We start from the raw sequence: 20161 nt of genomic DNA on the forward strand, positions 1-20161 counted from the left end.
TGTGCTCGGGCTCTTCTGTGAGTATTGACACGGATCAAGGAAAAGGTTGTGGTGAAGTGAGAAGAAGGGACGACCACAGGTTTCCCTGGAAGTTTGATCAGAGCAGACTTGGTATCATCATGATTGTTTTGTAAGAAGGATCTTTGTTGTTTCCTTTTTTTTTAGCAGTGATTTGCTACAACATTAATATTACCCAACTATAGCTTCCATTGATGAAACCCCAGTTGTTTGTTATGGTTATTGTACATTAATCACTTCTGTTTTTCTGATAATGTCCTTTAGTGCTGTGGACACTCCCCTACTATGGACACGCTGAAGGTAATTTCACAGTATTCATTACTTTTCTTTATCAGTGTTTTCACTTAAGATGAATATTCACCCACTGCTTTACTTTAAACGTGTTCTATTTCTTTTTCTTCTCTTTTGTCATGAATTCATCTTTTCAATCTATGTATCCACACAGATCACAGTAGACTGTGAGTAGAATAGCTGCTATTTTCTGCTACTTACTGTGTAGTGTTGTATGAATGTTTGTGTTGTGTTATAGATGCTGTGCTGACCCTTCAGCCCGACCAGTCCACTTTTTTTCCTGGAGAATCTGTGACCTTCATATGTGACACGAAGGAAGGAGAAAAAACTCACTGGGAATACGCACTCACCAAGGATAAATGGCCATTTGTTCCATATAATGTCTATAAACTCTACACATTACCACGTCTCTGGACAGGCTACAGTGGTGAATACCAGTGCCTTGTTCGCCACAAGCTCTCATATGATGTGAAAACCAGTAACATCGTCTCTGTGACTGTATCTGGTAAGTCGATGTTTTATCACCATGAGAAAGTTTACCATGAATATTAGCACTTATTGATGAGCCCTGTTCATATGATTGCCCCAATTGTGTTGATATAAACAGTATAAATCTAAATGTATTTGTAATCATGTACTTTATACATTTTAGAAAACCCTGAAATTATTACAGATAGAATACAACAAGGCTAAAGTAAGTAGAAGTAACACGACAGAGCTCTCCACATCAGGAGTCTTTCGTGTTTATTTGTGTCTGTCACTACAAAATTATGGAGGTGTTTTCCTTTGGAAACCAAAATCAGGACAGATGTGGAAGTGGTCTAACAACAGTGGGTGTCATTTTATTTGTAATTTTGGCTCTATAAATAAAATGAAGTTGACTTGAAGGTTGCTGTAACATTGTGCTGAGAACATTTCATCTTATGTCATTTTGAAGCCATTCCCATTTGAATCATTCACATCATTCACATGTTTCTTACAACAGGAGAAGCACCTAAGGCCACACTGCTATCAGGCCCAACAAACATACCAGTAGGAGGCCGTGTTACACTGACCTGCTCTGTGGCCGGCTCTGCTGGTTGGACATATCACTGGTCCAGACGAACTCCAGGCTCTGATGAAACTCTGCCTGTGAGAGATGGTGATGAAAACAGAGTGATGAGTATCTCACAAGGAGGCACTTACTGGTGCAGAGGAGGGAGAGGAAATCCAGTCTTCTACACTCATGCAAGTGATGAGGTCACAATTCAGATAACTTGTGAGTTTAATGGTTTTATTTGTAGTAAAGTAAAATGACATGAATTCCTCATTACTGCTTTAAAGCTCTGTTGTTTTCTTTGTTGACTTTATATTTCTGCTGTGAACAGTTTCCAATAAGGTCAGTGTGACTCTGCAGACCAGCTGGCCTCACATTTTCAGTGGTGAGACGATCACTGTCAGGTGTGAGATCCAGGGAGGCGGAGACGCTGAGTGGGAGTATGAATGGAGAACATCCTGGTCAACCACACATCGGACAAATGATGATTACTGGAGTACCAGAGCTTCTGAGTCCCACAGTGGGGGCTACATGTGTAGGGGTATACAGAGAAGGGACCCGTATTCTTCGACAGAGTGGAGTAAAGGCCTCAAAGTAACAGTATCACGTAAGTCATATATTTGTTATGCTTTCATCTACATGAGGGACAGACGGTGGTAGTCACTGCAGCCTCTGGAAAAATATCACTCTGAAGATCTGCAGGGAAGAACAGAGACAGTGATTTTTATTGTAGAGAACTTGTGGTGTGTAATATAGAGATTTCCTCCTATAGATGAGATGAAACCACAGAGAATGACTGCTAAACCACCCTCATTAAGAAGTCCACAGTTCACTGATTTTGTCTAATAACACAACTTCCCCAGTGTAAAAACATCTTACCACACAACAAGATGAGTCATTATTAGCAAATACTGTAGCTCATGTGTAATGTCATGTCTTTTTACATTTTAAAGTTGTCTGCACTGCAATATTATACAAAAAATAATAATTCATTAAAAATTATACACAATCTTATTTATATATAATATATTAACACCTAATTGCACCGCTGAGGATCATTGAAGTTTTATCCTGACCGTGTAGAAATTCAAGGATGATTATGTCAAATCATTTCATTAAGGGAAACAATAATTTGCCTCTTTTGTCTTGTTTGTCAATGCATACAACTGTAAACTGTATCATTTAAGGATGTGAGGATAATGAATTAAATATTAAATATAAGAAATTAAATATGTACACAAACCTTTTACACTGTGTTTACAAAGTCTTTGTGAATCATCTTGCTGCTAATATGAGAAATTTGCCATGATATAATAATTTGCAGTTTATTTGCAGTTCAAATTCATTCAGTACTCACTTTATTCTTTATTATTTGTTACTTATTTCTATCTTTAAACTCAATGGCAGCTCAACCAAAGGCTCAGTTGAGTGCTGACAAATGAACAATACCAGCAGGGGGCAGAGTGACACTGACCTGCTCTGTGGACCCATCATCTGGTTGGAAATACGACTGGTACAGAGACAATAAACTCTCTGAACCTCTGAACACACATGATGCTGATTTCCACACAACTGGACAAATCAGTGTCTCACAGGGAGGAGTCTACAGGTGCAGAGGAGGAAGAGGAGACCCAGTTTACTACACAGAGAAGAGTCAGGAAGTTAGGATTGACGCCATTGGTGAGTTTGGAAATAAACACACAATGTAGAATAAATCTATTGTATATTCATGATGCATCATTAAGATGGATGGAAAAACATTATATCTGATGTTAATTGAACCTTTTGATGTTTTCTTGTTCTTATTATAAATTCTTGACCATGAACAGGCCCAAACAGGGCTGTTGTGACTCTGCAGCCCGACTGGACTGAGATCTACAGAGGAGAGAGGATCAGTGTCAGCTGTCAGATCCAGGGAGGAGACACTGAGTGGACGTATGAATGGGAAACTACCAGCTCATTGAAAGCTTCAAATCAACATGAATACAGGATTAGTTCTGCTTCATCGTCCCACAGTGGAGAGTACAGGTGTAGGGGCAGGATGAAAAGTGCTCGACAGTTTTCAACAAAGTGGAGTGATGCTCTCAGTTTGACAATATCTGACAGTAAGTCGCATCATATTTCATCAGTCACAGTTGATTTCTGCTGAAATTATAAAATCATTTATATTCAATTGTATACAGTTGTATTCTGTTATAATTTAGATTTAAACAGACAGATAATGCCAACTATGCAGGATACACACATAATGTTTGTCATACACCAACAAAACACACTAACATGTTTTCAATCTGGGAAAATCAACAGATAAACCCCGGCCTGTCCTCACTGTGTCTCCATCATGGCTGAGTCCTGGAGCCTCAGTGACTCTGAAGTGTGAGGTTGAACATCCATCTGCAGGATGGAGGTTCTCCTGGTATAAGGCTGTTCCTGATGTATCACACACCTCCTACAGCTATGAGCTGCTCCCTGGTAGCAGCAGTGGGACTGAACAGGATTCCTACATCGTCCATGGTCAGACACACACAGCAGGATATGTGTGTGCGGCTGGAAGAGGAGACCCAGTGTTTTACACTGAGATCAGTGAACCAAAGTTTGTCTGGTCTGGAGGTGAGTTTGCTGTTGTCTTTTCATTTCTTTCTTTAAAGAAGCAGATGTCATCAGCCCCAACATTTAGTTTCCCAACCCACTCAGTGATTCAGCTGATGGCTGATGTCTGTGTGTGTGTGTGTGTGTATGAGATGTATGAATGTGTGTGTGAATGGGTGACTGTGGCATGTAGTGTGAAGTGTATTGAGTATCAATCACGTATTTGTCAAATCTGGTAATTGCAACTTTCAACAGTAACTTATTTAAAACAAAAGTCAATAAAAGTATGAAAAACACCAAACACACGCAGCTTTGTTTCCATCCCACAATTTCTAAACCTGCGTCTTTTGCTCCAGGTCGTCTTTCTGTCTTGTTTTGTTGGGGCAGCTTCTCAGGGTGCACTACTGCCCCCTACAGTTGGCAGAAATGTATAGTATATCAACCCTGTGCTAATATTATGCACCACATCACGTGAACGCTTATTTTCATTGTGTTTTTTGAGCCTTCATCGTGTGTTGATTTCCAGACGTTCATCCATCAGCGTCTCTCACAGCGAGTCCTGACAGAGTGCAGCACTTCGTCTTTGATGACGCTGTCTCACTGAGCTGTGAGGGAAACTCTACTGAGTGGAGAGTGAGGAGTTCTGCTGAACCGGGCCTCCTGTCACAATGTTCTGTCTGGAGGACAATGACTGGATCAGTGTGCAAAATCTCTGCTTCACGGTACAGTGATGCAGTGTACTGGTGTGAGTCTGGATCAGGAGAGTTCAGCAATGCAGTCAACATCACTGTACATGGTGGGTTTTCATCTTTTCTTTCTTGCTTCTTATGATATGTTCTGTGTCCTGTAGATTCAGTCTCAGTAGCCTTTAGTTTCTAATCTATAAATACATTTTTTTTGACTGTTACACAGATGATATGATCCTGATGAGTCCCGTCCATCCTGTGGCTGAGGGAGCATCCGTTACTCTTGGCTGCAAGTCGAGAGCAAAAAATGTTCTTTCTAATGTCTTTTTCTATAAAAATGATGAACTCGTCCAAAATGGCACCAGCACAGAGCTGACCATCCCCACAGTGTCAAAGTCACATGAAGGCTTTTATAAATGTGAAGGAAAAGATTCAGTGCGGGCTTCGACCTGGGCATCACGAGAGAGTTGGATGTCAGTGAAATGTGAGTGTTGAACATTTGTTTTGTAAGTTGTGCCACAGTACGAGACAAAAAAAATTAATCACTTCGTACAGTGCACTAGCCTGTCGGTGATGCTTGTCACTATGAATCTATCAAAGACCGTGAGGACACTGGAAATGATACAGTATATGGCCTTTGTTAAACATGGGCCAGTTAGAAATACTGGAATAAGATGACCTCGGGGGATTGTAAATGATGGATTGACAATGTCTCAAGTTTAAAAAAAAATCTACATTTCAGATGAATCCAGGGATGTGGCATGCTCTTCAATTGAGCTTAGAAATGTCTGTGAGTGAGAAACACTTGCAGTAAACGGAAAATAACAGAAATGTTTTGAAGATGTTATGTTGCATAATGTGACAACAAGTAAATTATATTATTATCATATATTTAATTTATTTTAATTTTCTTTTCTGCATCCATCCATCCATCCATCCATCCATCCATCCATCCATCCATCCACCTGTTGCTTCTGTTTTAGATGACGGTCTGATGTATGCCCAGTTACTCTTCAACAATAAAGGTAAAGCTTAAACAGTGTTTCACACATTCATATGATTTGTAGTTCCTACTGTCATTTCAACGCACCACAACTAATATTGTAGCCTCCAATATGTTTTATTTTGTGTCATGTTTGTTTCATGCTACACTATATTGCCAAAAGTATTCACTCACCCTTCCAAATACTTGAAATCAGGTGTTCCAATCACCTCCATGTCCACAGGTGTATCAAATCAAGCCCCAGGCATGCAGACTGTTTCTACAAACATTTGTGAAAGAATGGGTCACTCTCAGGAGCTCAGTGAATTCCAGCGTGGTACTGTGACAGGACGCCACCTGTGCAACAAGTCCGGTCGTGAAATTTCCTTGGTCCTAAATATTCCACAGTCAACTGTCAGTGGCGATTGGGAATGACAGCAACTCAGCCGTGAAGTGGTAGGCCACATAAACTGACGGAGCGGGGTCAGTGGATGCTGAGGCACACAGTGCGCAGAGGTCGCCAACTTTCTGCAGAGTCAATCGCTACAGGCCTCCAAACTTCATGTGGCCTTCAGATTAGCTCAGGAACAGTGCGTAGAGAGCTTCATGGAATGGGTTTCCATGGCCGAGCAGCTGCATCCAAGCCGTACATCACCAAGTGCAATGCGCCACTGGACTCTAGAGCAGTGGAGACGTGTTCTCTGGAGTGACGAATGGCGCTTCTCCATCTGGCAATCTGATGGATGAGTCTGGGTTTGGCGGTTGCCAGGAGAACGGTACTTGTCTGACTGCATTGTGCCAAGTGCAAAGTTTGGGGGAGGGGGGATTATGGTGTGGGGTTGGCCCCTTACTGCCAGTGAAAGGAACTCTAAATGCTTCAGCATACCAAGAGATTTTGGACAATTCCATGCTCCCAACTTTGTGGGAACAGTGTGGAGATGGCCCCTTCCTCTTCCAACATGAGTGTGCACCAATGCACAAAGCAAGGTCCATAAAGACATGGATGAGAGAGTTTGGTGTGAATGAACTTGACTGGCCTGCACAGAGACCTGACCTCAACCCAATAGAACACCTTTGGGATGAATTAGAGCGGAGACTGAGAGCCAGGCCTTCTCGTCCAACATCAGTGTGTGACCTCACAAATGCGCTTCTAGAGGATTGGTCACAAACTCCCATAAGCACACTCCTGAACCTTGTGGACAGCCTTCCCAGAGGAGTTGAAGCTGTTATAGCTGCAAAGGGCAGACCGACGTCATATTAAACCCTGTGGATTAAGAATGGGATGTCACTTAAGTTCATATGCGAGTCAAGGCAGGTGAGCGAATACTTTTGGCAATATAGTGTACTTTTGCATAGCTGAAGAGAACATTATAAACCAGTGCATCAACAGTGTAGGTTTAGATGTTAATGGCCAACATTTAAATCTAATCATTTCTCTATTCGTAGGAAAACCAGCTCCTGCACCAGCTGATAAAACTATTTATTCTGAAGTCAAACTTGGAACAGCTCATGGTAATAATGCAGCAGTAACATAATATGCATATGGGTTAAACATGGGAGTGAAATGACAGAGAGCACCCTTGATGTTTTTGTGGTCTTACATCTCTTTTTCCTTTGGTTTTCTTCCAGCTCAGTAAGAAGGTCGACGAAACCAGTGGAATGCATGACAACATGAAAACTACTTCCTTATTGAGGCAACAGCTTTTATACGCTTTGACCATTTTGTGTACCTCTGCTATCCAAATATAAGACTATATTTGTACAGTTATAATGTTCCCATTGAGTATCTGTGCACTTATTTTGTCACTTTAGGTTTTAAAGCTGTAAACAGCAGCAGCAGTAAAAAGTAACATGAAATATTTGAGCTCCAGGACCTTTTTTTTTTTTTGCTGAACTGCCACCAGAGGTAGTTATCAAAGCTTCTACTCTGACATTAATGATATATTTTTGAAAAGCTATATTTATATTCTTTGTTGACTCGTCTTCATGGATTCCTTCCACTCTAGTGAATTTTAATGTGACAGATATCCTGACAGCTGACTGTGTGTGAGCACATTAGCTGATGATGCCACTGTCTAAATTCATGCTGCTGCAGCAACGCACCTCTAGCATGAGTCTGGGTCAGGAGAGTTCAGCAGTGCAGTCAACATCACATTTCCTCAATGTAAATTACTTTTAACAACCAAAGATTGATGATCATCTTGTTGAACTAAATTTAATCTCAGTCTTTGGCTCCTTCAGCAGCCGAACACACTCATGTTCTTCCTTCTACAGTGGAATTAAAATGTTGTTTAGAAAGTTTGCCCCAACGCTGTTGCAGAAGTTCCCACAAATGTGTTGCACTTGCAGGTTGCTTCACCTTCTGTCCAGTTCATCCCAAACCAGCTCCATGGGGTTGAAGTCTGTGTCTGGTCTTCCATCATTTGCAGCCCCCATCTGACTCTCTTCTTGTTTTGGGTCATTATCTTGTTGTATGAACCCCTGAACAATCTGTCTGTCTTCTTTTATCTCAAGAGCAGCTACAGGTACAGTCAGTTTTACTGGAAAGAATCCTTACCCTCCATCCAGCTACCGGCTCATTTATATCTTTACTGAAGTACTTTACTTACTGTGCTAAAACCAATGAGATATGTTCATCTTGAAAAGCAGTAAAGTGTAAGGTATTTGAATAAAATTATCTGTGCACATAGGCTGTCACATACATGGCTGAAGCTGAATTCTGTAACTGCAGACATAAAAATAAAACTGGCTCCTCACAAGGTCTGATAGTGTGAAACACATTTCAGTCACTCTCTTCCTCATTTTTTTCCTCTTTTTATTAAACGGACACCACCAGAGGAGGTTTTCAAAACCACAGGAATCACAGCTGCTTTCATGACTATATCATTTACAGATGTGCATTTTAACTTATAAGAAGATCATATTTTAATTGCACAGCTCTCCTGGTCGCATTATTTCCAAAGTAGTTTGTTGCCGTGTGTTAGAAAGATAAGATCTGGAGACAGTGTGATGATGACGCTCTATAAACAATTATCCAGCAGCGCATTTTCTAGGTGTGAAGAGGAAGTAAAGATGAGTTTAGTCTCCGCTTGATTCTCCTCAGAACACTGTTGCAGCAAGAAGTAATGTTTTTAAAATGTCACATTTTGGTAGCTAGATTTCTGCATGTTTGACCATGTTTATGCCACAGTTACAAGAGAGAAAATACCTCACGTTGACTGGACAGAGTGCTTACTTAACTTATTTAAACTGTCAGTTTATATGTAGAAATGCAGAAATCTGAATTTCACCTTAATATGGGAACGTCAATAATGCAGTTTTCTGTCTCTGGGTAAAAATATGCATTTAGAATTACAACTACTGTAGCACACGTTTTTTTTAATTTTTTTATTAAGAACCATCTTTTAAAGGTATGTGATCTGAGCTGATGACACATTTTCCGACTTTGTGTGTTCCTTTTTTTTTCAGCAATCATTTCAGCAACTTACCTCAGTGTTACATTGTGTTCTATCCTGATATCAGTGAATCATTGTTTATGAATTAAGTCAACATACAAATGATTATTTGCTGTCTCGCCAGTCAGCCATGGTGACATCCTCCCTGAAGCTAATACTAGCTCGAAGCCTTCCACCCGACTTTGACCTTTGGTTTGAAGGACGGACAGAAGCTTCTCCACACCTCTCCACACTGAGATGTGTTTTGGAGGAATTTCAATTATATTTAAAAAAATGTTACATACTGTAGCTTTAAGAACAGGTTGCATTTTTCCAGGTACCTTCCAGAGTATGAAATCATCTTAATCTACAAAAGTAACTTTACACCCAGAAACCTTTATATACTGTAAGTTTGGATAATAGTAGATTTTACTAATTTTCATTTTATCTTTATCATCGTTGCTGTCTTATGATACAATGTTAATAATTATTTGCAAAACTGGGAAGTGAAATCCTAGTTGTGTCTAAGATGCAGGGGCCGTGTGGTGCCTGCTCTCCGTGGTCAACAGGAAGCATGAAGGGGTTAAAACCCAGCGTGGTGGTGTGAGTGCCATGTGAGAAGGAAGGAACCTGAGATGGGCTAAAGTCAGAAAAAGAACTGGTAGAAAACCTCTTCTCTCATATAGACGTGAATCTTCAAATCTTTTTTCCTCCACAGGTCTCTGTTCCTCTTCCTGCTGCAGTTTTAGTCCTTCTCGTTTTTCAGAGACGCAGAGTGTCAGTGCTGGAACTGAGAATGGGGCTCACTGTGATCTGTGCGCTCTCGTTATCCTGTGAGTACATCAGTTACTTTCATTGTTTAATGGTACTTTAGGGAAAATGTAGCAAGAACTACTAGTATCAGATCCTTTTCAAACTACAACTGTTCAAATGGTTACTGGTTATTATATTATAAGGTTATTATCAGATGCAGAGCTGGGTAGTAACAAAATGCGTTTACTTTGAGAGATGTAGTGAAGTAACTTTTAGTTTAGAGTGAAATGTGCTTGTTGTAGTTAAGTGTAGCATGTTTTTTACTCTTACTTGAGTTTTATAGAAAAATAATTTTGTGTTCATTGCACTATACTTGTTTATTTTTTATTTTTGCCCGAAATATGCACAAAAAAATAGGAAATATGAAAAAAAAAAGATACAAATTTTATTTTATATGGACATGACTGATATAATGCGTCAACCACAGATGGTCATCCTCAGGTAAAAGTGGTAAAAGGGTACTGGGACGTAAGATATCTATACTTGAATTATCAACATATAAGGATGCTTTTTGACATAACAGACATGTCCCATGTATATTTGATTTAATGCTGGAGACAAAAACAAATACAGATGTATGTTAAGTTCCAACGTTGCTCCGTGAGCAAGACCATCTGTGGTTGCAATGACGTCGGGCATATTCCCATAAAATAAAAGATGTGCCTAGAATACTTTAGTGTGCTGGTGTTCTCACTTTTTTCTTTTCTTTTTTAATTTCTAAAAAGTTGCTTCTTTAGTATTTTTACTTCTACTTTTATTTGAGTCCTCTCCGGCTCCTCCACACCCTATTTGATGATTTACGTTTGAGAATGTCTGATGATATTCCAATCTTTATTTCAGTGCTGAATACGATCCTCTGCTATGGACATGCTGAAGGTGATCGAACTATTTTCTTTCTTCTGTTTTTCTATTTATCACTCAAGATTTGTCTTTATTCACTTTATTACTCCTAAACATATTTTTCTTTGTTTATTGTGTTATTAATGTTTGTATTGTTTTATCTAACAACAAAGTAATGACTAAACAGGTATTTAATAAATTGCATATTCCTAAGACAAAATTCGGTTTGTATTTTTTCTAACTGTGTTATGTTGTATGTACTGTATGTTTGTGTTGGGTTGTAGACGCTGAGCTGACCGTTGAACCCAGCTCGTCCTTGTTATTCACTGGAGAGTCCATTACCTTCACATGTGACACGAGAGATGGAAATGACATTGACTGGTTTTACAGTTTCACCTGGAATGGTCAACAAATCGTCTCCTTCAGTACAAATAAGTCCTACTCGCTTAAACTAACAGCAAACCTGAGTGGTGTTTATCAGTGCATTGGTCGCCACAAAAACTCAACAGATTTCACAAAACACAGCAATAATGTCAGTCTCTCTGTATCAGGTAAGATATCAAATGTATCGTCACTGCTGTGACGTTTACCACAGCCATGTTGAGAATATCATAGTATTATCACACACAATCATGAGCTGTTCGGTTCACTTCTGTGGTTTCGCCGCTTGTTAGTGAATCAGCTTCTTTAAGCTGTCCCTCTTCATGGCTCGGAGCTCTGGTGAGAGCCAACTGGAGACACAACAGCCTCGTAAAGTGACTGTATGAACACACTTCAGGTCGTGATCCATGGCAGCTCAGCTAATGTGGTCATGTGTCACCTGCATTACATTTTGAAAAAAAAAAAAAAAAGTCACCTTTTTGTTCATGGTGGAATAAATCAATTTCACAGAAACAAAATTTCTAATGAATTGTATTACATCCTGCCCTAAATACATGGCGAGCCACTGAAGAAGCTGAGTCAGCTTTTAGTTGAGCAGTGTGGCACCTGGAAAGCAAAGCTGAAGTGCACTGCCACACAGCAGAGGGTGCGGCAGCGGACTAAAGCTTTCTTACATGAGCGACAGTCAAAATCATTACAGTAATGCAGTGAGCTAATAAGTACTTTGAAAATAATAATGAATTAATTTATAATAAAATATGAAAACATTCTTAACCAAACAGCACACAGACCTGCGGCCACTCTGAGAGCAGACAGGACGTCCATACCAGCAGGTGGCACTGTGAAACTCACCTGTTCTGTTCAAGGCTCTGCGGGCTGGAAATACGACTGGTTCAGACGTACCCCAGACTCTGATGAAACTACCATGGTAACGGATGGTGTGCAAAACTTTGTCACCATCTCACGAGAGGGAATCTACCGGTGCAGAGGAAGAAGAGGGAACCCAGCTTTCTTCACAAATCACAGTGATGAGCATCACATTGAGAAACCTTGTGAGTTTTGTAACTTTGTTTAAAACTGGAGCAGCAGGGATAGTTTCTGGTGATTTAACTCGTTTTTTTCTGTTATATCTGTGTTTTGAATGTTTACTGTGTATTTTTGGTGTGAACAGTGCCCAGGCCCTTTGTGACCCTGCAACACAACTGGACTCAGATATACAGAGGAGAGGCGATCACTGTCAGATGTGAGATCCAGGGAGGTGGAGACACTGAGTGGACGTATGAATGGAGAACACCCAGCTCACACACACCTCCATCACACAGCGAATACAGGATCAGCAGCGCCTCTGTTTCCTACAGTGGAGACTACTGGTGCAGGGCCAGGAGGAGCTTACATTCCTCAACAGAGTGGAGTCGTGCCTTCACTCTGAGCGTGTCATGTAAGTCACATTTCATTCATCATCTCAAGTGAATTCAAATGTTAATCTACAGATAAAATAACTCTTTTCACAAAAATGACCAGCATATACACCCAGGCCCACAGTAACGGCAGATAAGAGAGCCATACCAGTAAGTGGCAACGTAACACTGACCTGCTCTGTGGAGAACTCCGCTCAGTGGAAATACGACTGGTTCAGACGCACCTCACACTCTTCTGGAGCTCAGACCATAAGAGCTGGTGAAGCAGACAGAGTTATCAGTGTCTCACAAGGAGGCATCTACCACTGCAGAGGAGGGAGAGGAGACTCCGCTTTCTTCACTGAGGACAGCGACTCAGTCACAATTGAGAGAAGAGGTGAGTGTTAGTGTTTTAGTTTGGAGCAATAGAGCATGAAGAACAGACTCAAGACGAGTTTCTGCTGTTGTTCTTGCTTCCAGTTTCCAGTCGGGCTGTTGTGACCCTGCAACCCAACTGGCCTCTGATATTCACTGGTGAGACGATCACTGTTCGATGCAGGGTTAGTAGTGGAAACACTGAGTGGGAGTTTGAATGGAGCAAGCCCAAATCGAGCACAGTTCCAACAAACAACCAATGCACGATTGTCAGCGCATCTGTGTCCGACAGTGGAAACTACAGGTGTGTGGGTAAAGACAAGTCGGACTTGTATTCCTCAACAGAGTGGAGCGACTTCGTCACGTTGACAGTTTCTGGTAAGAAAGACTGCTTTAAGAACAGTCAAATGTTTCCTGGAAATGATTTTCATTGGGGCTCCTCAGTGGCTCACCTGGTAGAGTACGTACCACTAAGGCCTGACTGCAGCGGCCTGGGGTTCGAGTCCGACCTGTGGCCATTTGCTGCATGTCATCCCCTCTCTCTCTCTCTCTCTCTCTCCAACTTTCCTCTCTCTCTCACTGTACCTACAAATAAAGGCATAAAAAGTCAGAAAAAACATCAACATAGCTGATGTCTCGGTTTGTTTCCTACTTTAATTATTTTCCAAAATCTTGTTTTTGTGGCTGACATAGCTTTAAGAACTTTAATACAAGACAGAAATGATAAGACCGATCTGATACTACATCAACAATTACCCATAATCCTCCTGGAGTTTTTGTAGACATGGTACAAAAGGACTGAACGAGATGAATTTTTTTGCCCATTTTAATTAAGTTACTTGGATTGAACTAAATCACCGGAACAATGTTATGTTTTTGTTTTGGTTTTTTTTACCTCAGCAGACAGACCAACTGCTGACCTGAGAGCAGAGAACAGAGCCTTTCCAGCAGGGGGCAGTGTGGCCCTGACCTGCTCTGTCAGCCCATCATCATCTGGCTGGAATTACTATTGGTACAGAGGCAAGAAAACCTCTGATCCCCTGACGACACAAGAGGCTGTCCACTCAAGTGGACAAATCAGTGTCTCACAGGAAGGTCTCTACTGGTGCCGAGGAGGAAGAGGAGACCCAGTGTACTACACAAACTACAGCGACACAGTCAGTATTCACAAAATTGGTGAGTGTTTGTATTCTGCATTCATGGTTGTTCAGTGAGATCATAAAAGGTGCTGATATAACAATTTCCCATTTTTGTTTCTTTATTTGTGAATTCAAAACATGAATAGTCAGCAACAGGGCTGTTGTGACTCTGCAGCCCAACTGGCCCAAGATCTACAGAGGAGAGACGATCACACTTCAGTGTGAGATCCAGGGAGGAGACACTGAGTGGGACTACGAATGGACAACAACCGGCTCATATCAACTTTCAAACACCAGTGAAAACAGGATTAAGTTGGAGTCTTCATCACACAGCGGTGACTACTTCTGGTGCCAGGGCCGACTGAAAAGTGCACAGCAGAATTCAACAGGATGGAGTGCTTCCTTCAAATTATCACAATTTTACAGTAAGCCAAGTCATATTTCATTCACAGAGCGAAACCATAATTGTCTCCAAATTCATGCTAAATACTGTGTTTGAAGATTGTGTTTTTACTTTATGTGTTAATTGTGTTTTGTGTTTTCGGCAGTTACAGCACAACCTGTCCTCACTGTGTCTCCATCATGGCTGAGTCCTGGAGCCTCAGTGACTCTGAAGTGTGAGGTTGAACATCCATCTGCAGGATGGAGGTTCTCCTGGTATAAGGCTGTTCCCAAATTGTCTGATATAAGCAGGTATAACCCCTACCAATCGATCCGCGGACGCTGGGTGGGTGATCAGTACCGCTACAGCTATGAGCTGCTCCCTGGCAGCAGCAGTGGGACTGAACAGGATTCCTACATCGTCCATGGTCAGACACACACAGCAGGATATGTGTGTAGAGCTGGAAGAGGAGACCCAGTGTTTTACACTCAGTATAGTGAAGAAAAGTTCGTCTGGTCTGGAGGTGAGTTTGTTTGTCAGTATGTTTCTTCCCTCATAAAGCAGATGTTCTGTTAACACTCGAGCCTGTAAAGTGTTTTCTGTTTGCAGCATATCTTGAAAACTTGAAAAAGATTAAAACCCAATAAACCGAACTGATCATTGCATTGGTGGTTTTTGAATCTTATATCATCTCTGTTCCAGATGTTCATCCATCAGCGTCTCTCACAGTGAGTCCTGACAGAGTGCAGCACTTCATCTCTGAGGATATCTCACTGAGCTGTGAGGGAAACTCTACTGAGTGGAGAGTGAGGAGGTTTCCTAAAGATGGCTCCCAGTCATACTTTTCATACTGCTCCTATTTGAGGACATTGACTGGATCCACCTGCAACCTCCGGAATCACTACCCCGGTGATGCAGTGTACTGGTGTGAGTCTGACTCAGGAGAGTTCAGCAACACAGTCAACATCACTGCAGTTTGTAGGTTTTATTACATTTATTCTTACTGTGCATGTTTTGAAAATTCCTTTATGTGATTTAACAATTAATATTTTTGAGTTACAGTGTTTACATATGCACTTTACATACTGAAGAGTGTACTTGTCATTGTTAGATACATGGGACTTGCTGACTTGCATTAACTCAAATAAATGTGGCCTGTGATAGAATAAATGTGCATGAAAACAATGTCAAGTGTCAGGACTTTCATACTGTTCATGTTTTTTTTTACCATTTTACAGATAATGGTGTTATCCTGGTGAGCCCCATCCGTCCTGTGATTGAGGGAGATTCTGTTACTCTTCGCTGCAAACTGACGACAGAAAAATCACTTTTCCAAGTCGCTTTCTACAAAAATGGAAAACTCATCCAGAATGATGACAGAGGGAAGCTGGATGTCTCTGCAGTGTCAAAGTCAGACGAAGGCTTCTACAAGTGTGAATATGCAGGAAATGAGTCACCACAGAGTTGGCTGTCAGTAAAATGTGAGTTTAATGAATGCAGTCTTCATTTATGTGTCCTACAATGTGAGCAAGGGAAGTGGCCGAATATATCACTTAGGTCGTCACGATGCAACTTCACCCACTGGTTTGTGACCGTGCACTGATCTGCTTTTGGCCGTGTGGCCCACTACCCCCTGACCTGAGGGTAATCCTGTCATAGATGTTCATTCATACTTATGATTTATCATTGCAGCGTCTCACTCTCCATCACCCATGTGGCTGATCATCGGGCTGGTTACTGGTGTCATCGTGGTTATTCTCCTGCCGCTGCTGCTGTGGTGCTGGTACAGGAAGTCAAAGAGTGAGACCTTGTCCGTCTTTATTTTAGATTAATTACTCCCTGCTGGTTAAAAATGATTGTCCTGACACCGAGCAGTGATTCAGTTTGCAGTGCAAAATCATTTAATGTAAAAATTATTGTCTCTTTCACAGATCCATGTTGTCACAGGTTGGTACAACATTCTCGTCTCATCTTCAACATACCAGCAACAAGTAACATGTCTTGATATATTTTAACTCGAGCTGTCAAACGATTCTTTTTTCTTAGTTAATCACGATTAATCTCATGTTTTATCACATGATTAAAAATCTATTGTTTTGCATTTCAGATCTGTTTTCTCTTGCCTGACAACACATAACCGTCAGTCTGTCTGAACTAGAAGCTAACGTTGGCATGTCTGACTTGTATGAAGATGTCTGATGATGTCCTAATTTGAACTTTCACTCCTTATTTTGACGACATGTTTCAGGCTCGTCCAGTCTGAGAGAATCAGCCAGAGCCCTGCTGCACACCACACTGTCAACCAAGATGGGAATCAAGAGCAAACATACTCGTCTCTTCTCCACGGTCAGTCCTCCGTCTGATCTTGAATTCTCTCACAGCTATGATGGACCCTCTTCTACAGTCTTATGCAGCTGTTATATTTACAATAATAACATCATCCATTGTGCAGATTGTGCTTTTGTGAGAAGTTGCCTCGTCACAGGGTAAGCTGTCACACTATGGGGGTTAAATTGACCCACTCAACTCAAAGAAACACCTCAACCCCATCACGTTTGTGCTGATGCTGGTAGCCTTGGACCTGTTATTGTTCTTATTTGAATCCTTCTTGTAACAGTGCACCGCCTAAATGTTCCTTTTCACCGCTCTGCTTCTGCTCTGTGCTGTGTATACTGGTGGGGAAGGTACGAAGACAGCTTGCCCCAGAGTGCCCCAAGAGAGCAATGCTAGCTGTACTCCAAGCTTTAGCACAGGACTCTCCCCTATCTTGTGCAAAAGTGATATCATTACACACACTAATATATCAAAGTTTTATTATATAAGTAGTACAGTTGAAAGATAAGACCATTGTTCTCACCTCAGATTACAGTGATGCATGTGCTGAGCAGGATGACTCCAGAACACTCAGTGGCACGTGCAACAGGTTTTTTAGATACAATCATTGTGTCAATTTGCCCGTGTGAAAGATGCCCCAGTCTCTCTTATTTTAAAACAGTGCCTGAGGTTAAAGATCAATAATTGATTTTTATTGACTTGTAGGGGACGTTTCTGTCTATGAATCATTCAGAGGCCCTGAAAACACCGGGAATGGTACAGTATAAACTTTGATTCAAGTTCAGAATGATGTGATTTGAACTGAGTGAGTAAAATCCAAGCCAGTAAAAACGTCTTAATTCCAGGTGCGTGGACGGAAGAGTACAGAAATACCCTGTCTCAGATTCAGCTCAAAGCTGTCGGGAAGACGAGTGAGTACACAAAACCTTTACTTTATGCATTGTCATGGTGAAGCAGAAAAGGGCTGACACAAATTGTAAAGGAGGATGCTGTAGTGGTAAGGTTTCCATTTATTGCAGCTGAGAGGCAGAGCCTGAACATGTAATCACACACTGGTTTCCACATATTTAGTATGAAGCGTAAAAGAGCTTGAACTTTCTGTATGATCTTTACAGGAAACCAGGAAGCTCCTGGGGACGTGTCTGACTACTGTAATGTGAATCCCCTTTGAGCTACAGGTACAAATATTAGCTATTGGCTACTTAGTCATTTTCATTTGAAATAAACTTTTACTAACATGTATCATATCCTCATTATTAAATACAAGAGAATTAAAGGTCAGTTTACAGTTTAAATTGCAGTCGGTGTGGGTGTCTCAAATTCTCAAACCTCAAATGCATTCAATAAAACTGTATTAACATTACGTTACATGATACATGGTCCATGAATGTATCATGTTCATATTTCTCATTTGTGGTTATTGTCATTTTGGTCTAGGTCCATAAAGAGAGGTGCATTGAGGAAAACAAGAGAAGAATGGACAACAACGTGAAAAACAACTGTGTTTAAAGACGCATTTGACAGCATTTATACAACTGCTGCCATCCATGTATTAGATACAGTGTTTTGTGGAGTTTTGTAGGAAATCATATGAAAGAATAACAAAGTCAGCATAAACGGTGAAAGTGCTGAGATGATTTGCTGTTGTATTTATACACAGGTATATTCGTGTTGCAATAATTGTGTAGGTTAGATGGCACAGGACAAGTGTACTTTTAAGGACGTTATTCACAAACAACAAATCCAGCAGAGAAGACCTTCACTAACTTATCATGATGATGATGATGATGATGATGATGATGATGAAGATGATTTCTATGCCTGTGAAGACTTGACAGTATAAACATATCCACATGTCAAGTTCTGATAAGGAATCTTATTTTACAAGGGGGAGGATTACATATTATGGATGCACATATGATCTTACAAGATAAACATACATGTGGCAACTTTGCAGAAATGTATTTTTAGAAACTGGGACTTCATGTGGTTGTTGTATAGTTGTGAATAATATTTGTTCAATATTTTTATATTTCATGTATTTCACATTGTTCTGTTTTCTTATTTTATCTAATCATTTTTTTTCTACCAAGGGCAATTGGTTTGTAAATAAATATAATAAATCAAACAATCATAGTTGGATTTTCTGCTACAAATCTCTATGAGTCCAGGCCAGAGATGGAGCTCAGAAATGAGTAAATAATATAGAGCATGATTTATTTTTGTCATTTATTTTTTGTTATTCATTGACATAAAGAGGTGGATCAACTCTGAGTTCTTCTCCTTCATTGCAGGTCAGGAGCAGCACATTGTATGTGAGTGATGGTGATTGTTTTAGGATCCAAAGCAAACAACTCGTTCTGTGTCATCAGTTGACAGCACACAGCTCTGCCTACATTGGAATAATGTTGTTTAGGTTGAAAATCACCGACTGTAAATGACTTCAAGTTTAATTTTGTAACTACAGTGAAAAGGTCAGTGTGACCTGATGACCCCGTTACCATGGCTTGTAAAGGAGGTGGACGTGTTAAAGGGAAGCTGTGAGACTGTGTATATTTCTCGTGCTGATACGCAGTGGTGAGGCTGACGTCGTCTCAGGCTCTGACTGCCAAGAAATATTTATAACAAGGTGTCAAGACACATCGATAGTTCTTTTCAGTGTGTTAATTATTCAGTCTAAGTTTCCCTTCATGCATCTTGTCTGAGGCTACTGCAGCAGCAGGCTACATGTGAAACTGTTAATATGTTTAATCAAGTTTGAGTCTCAGTCATCAGTGATCTTGCAGAAAATGTCAGCTCTAAAATTATGAATGTTATTGATGCTGTTTCCCCAACGAAGGCAAAGGTCTAGTATATGACACTTCTTCTCTTCTACTCGCAAACAATATGTGTGGTGTGAATGTGCTGCTGACTCTAATTCTTCCTATTATGTCAACACATCTTAATGTGTAAAGAAGAACTTGTCTGTCACCTCAGCTGATAAGACTTAATTCTTGTTAGGCTCTAGCTGTCAAGTCATTTTATACCAACAGGAGCAAAACAGATGCAGTGGTACTTTAGTCTTGATACTTAGCTTCTGTTTAGATGAGAACCTACAACAAGTCATTGATTAATAATTTACCAAATGATTAATTTAAGATCATTTTCTGACGGGATCACACCAGCTGTGACACCAGCAGTCAGTCCTACATTATATTTACTTGATTGTCAGATGCTTTTATTCAAAGTGACTCACAAGTGAAGAACAGCATCACAAAAGCTTCAGTGCAGTAGGAGACCTTGGTGTAGGTACTAAGTACTAAATGAGTCACCTTCTCTTGTAGGTGAGCCGGCTGATGTCTCGGTGCCTGACACCACAGAACACCTTCAGAGGTCTTGTGGAGTCCGTACCTCGATGGGACGGAGCTGTTTAGGCAGCAGGAGGGGGACCTACACACTATCAGACAGGTGTTCATGTTGTGGCT

The 20161-nt window shown here is 40.7% G+C and overlaps 2 protein-coding genes across 5 annotated transcripts in view; both read left to right on the forward strand.

Moving 5' to 3' along the window:
* Positions 1-2005, forward strand: part of LOC139606624 (Fc receptor-like protein 5) — a 32735-nt gene extending 30730 nt beyond the window's left edge. The window contains exons 8-9 of the mRNA XM_071458884.1: positions 1295-1567; positions 1677-2005. Coding sequence (XP_071314985.1) covers positions 1295-1567; positions 1677-2005 — 602 coding nt within the window. The remainder of the gene's footprint in view (positions 1-1294; positions 1568-1676) is intronic.
* A 3050-nt stretch (positions 2006-5055) lies between these two features.
* Positions 5056-19525, forward strand: LOC139606819 (Fc receptor-like protein 5). 4 transcript variants are annotated; one of them, XM_071459178.1, is made up of 22 exons: positions 5056-5104; positions 5604-5645; positions 7049-7114; positions 7232-9869; positions 10690-10725; positions 10974-11240; positions 11853-12122; positions 12242-12508; positions 12592-12864; positions 12948-13220; positions 13743-14018; positions 14128-14406; positions 14530-14886; positions 15066-15341; positions 15602-15844; positions 16056-16163; positions 16295-16310; positions 16612-16709; positions 17403-17453; positions 17543-17608; positions 17813-17875; positions 18135-19525. In XM_071459178.1, the coding sequence occupies exons 4-21, from the start codon at positions 9833-9835 to the stop codon at positions 17866-17868; spliced, it is 3249 nt and encodes a 1082-aa protein (XP_071315279.1). In that variant the 5' UTR covers positions 5056-5104; positions 5604-5645; positions 7049-7114; positions 7232-9832; the 3' UTR covers positions 17869-17875; positions 18135-19525. The 4 variants fall into 4 exon arrangements, with proteins under 4 accessions (XP_071315279.1, XP_071315278.1, XP_071315277.1 ...); XM_071459177.1 differs by lacking the exon at positions 5056-5104 and having other exon boundaries at positions 5182-5645; XM_071459176.1 differs by lacking the exons at positions 5056-5104; positions 5604-5645 and adding an exon at positions 6471-6917.
* The last annotated feature ends 636 nt before the right edge of the window (positions 19526-20161 follow it).

This window comes from Trachinotus anak, unplaced genomic scaffold, assembly GCF_046630095.1.
Source record: "Trachinotus anak isolate AG129_WGS33_773 ecotype Australia unplaced genomic scaffold, CSIRO_AGI_Tana_v1 ptg000023l, whole genome shotgun sequence".
Classification (NCBI taxonomy): Eukaryota; Metazoa; Chordata; class Actinopteri; order Carangiformes; family Carangidae; genus Trachinotus; species Trachinotus anak.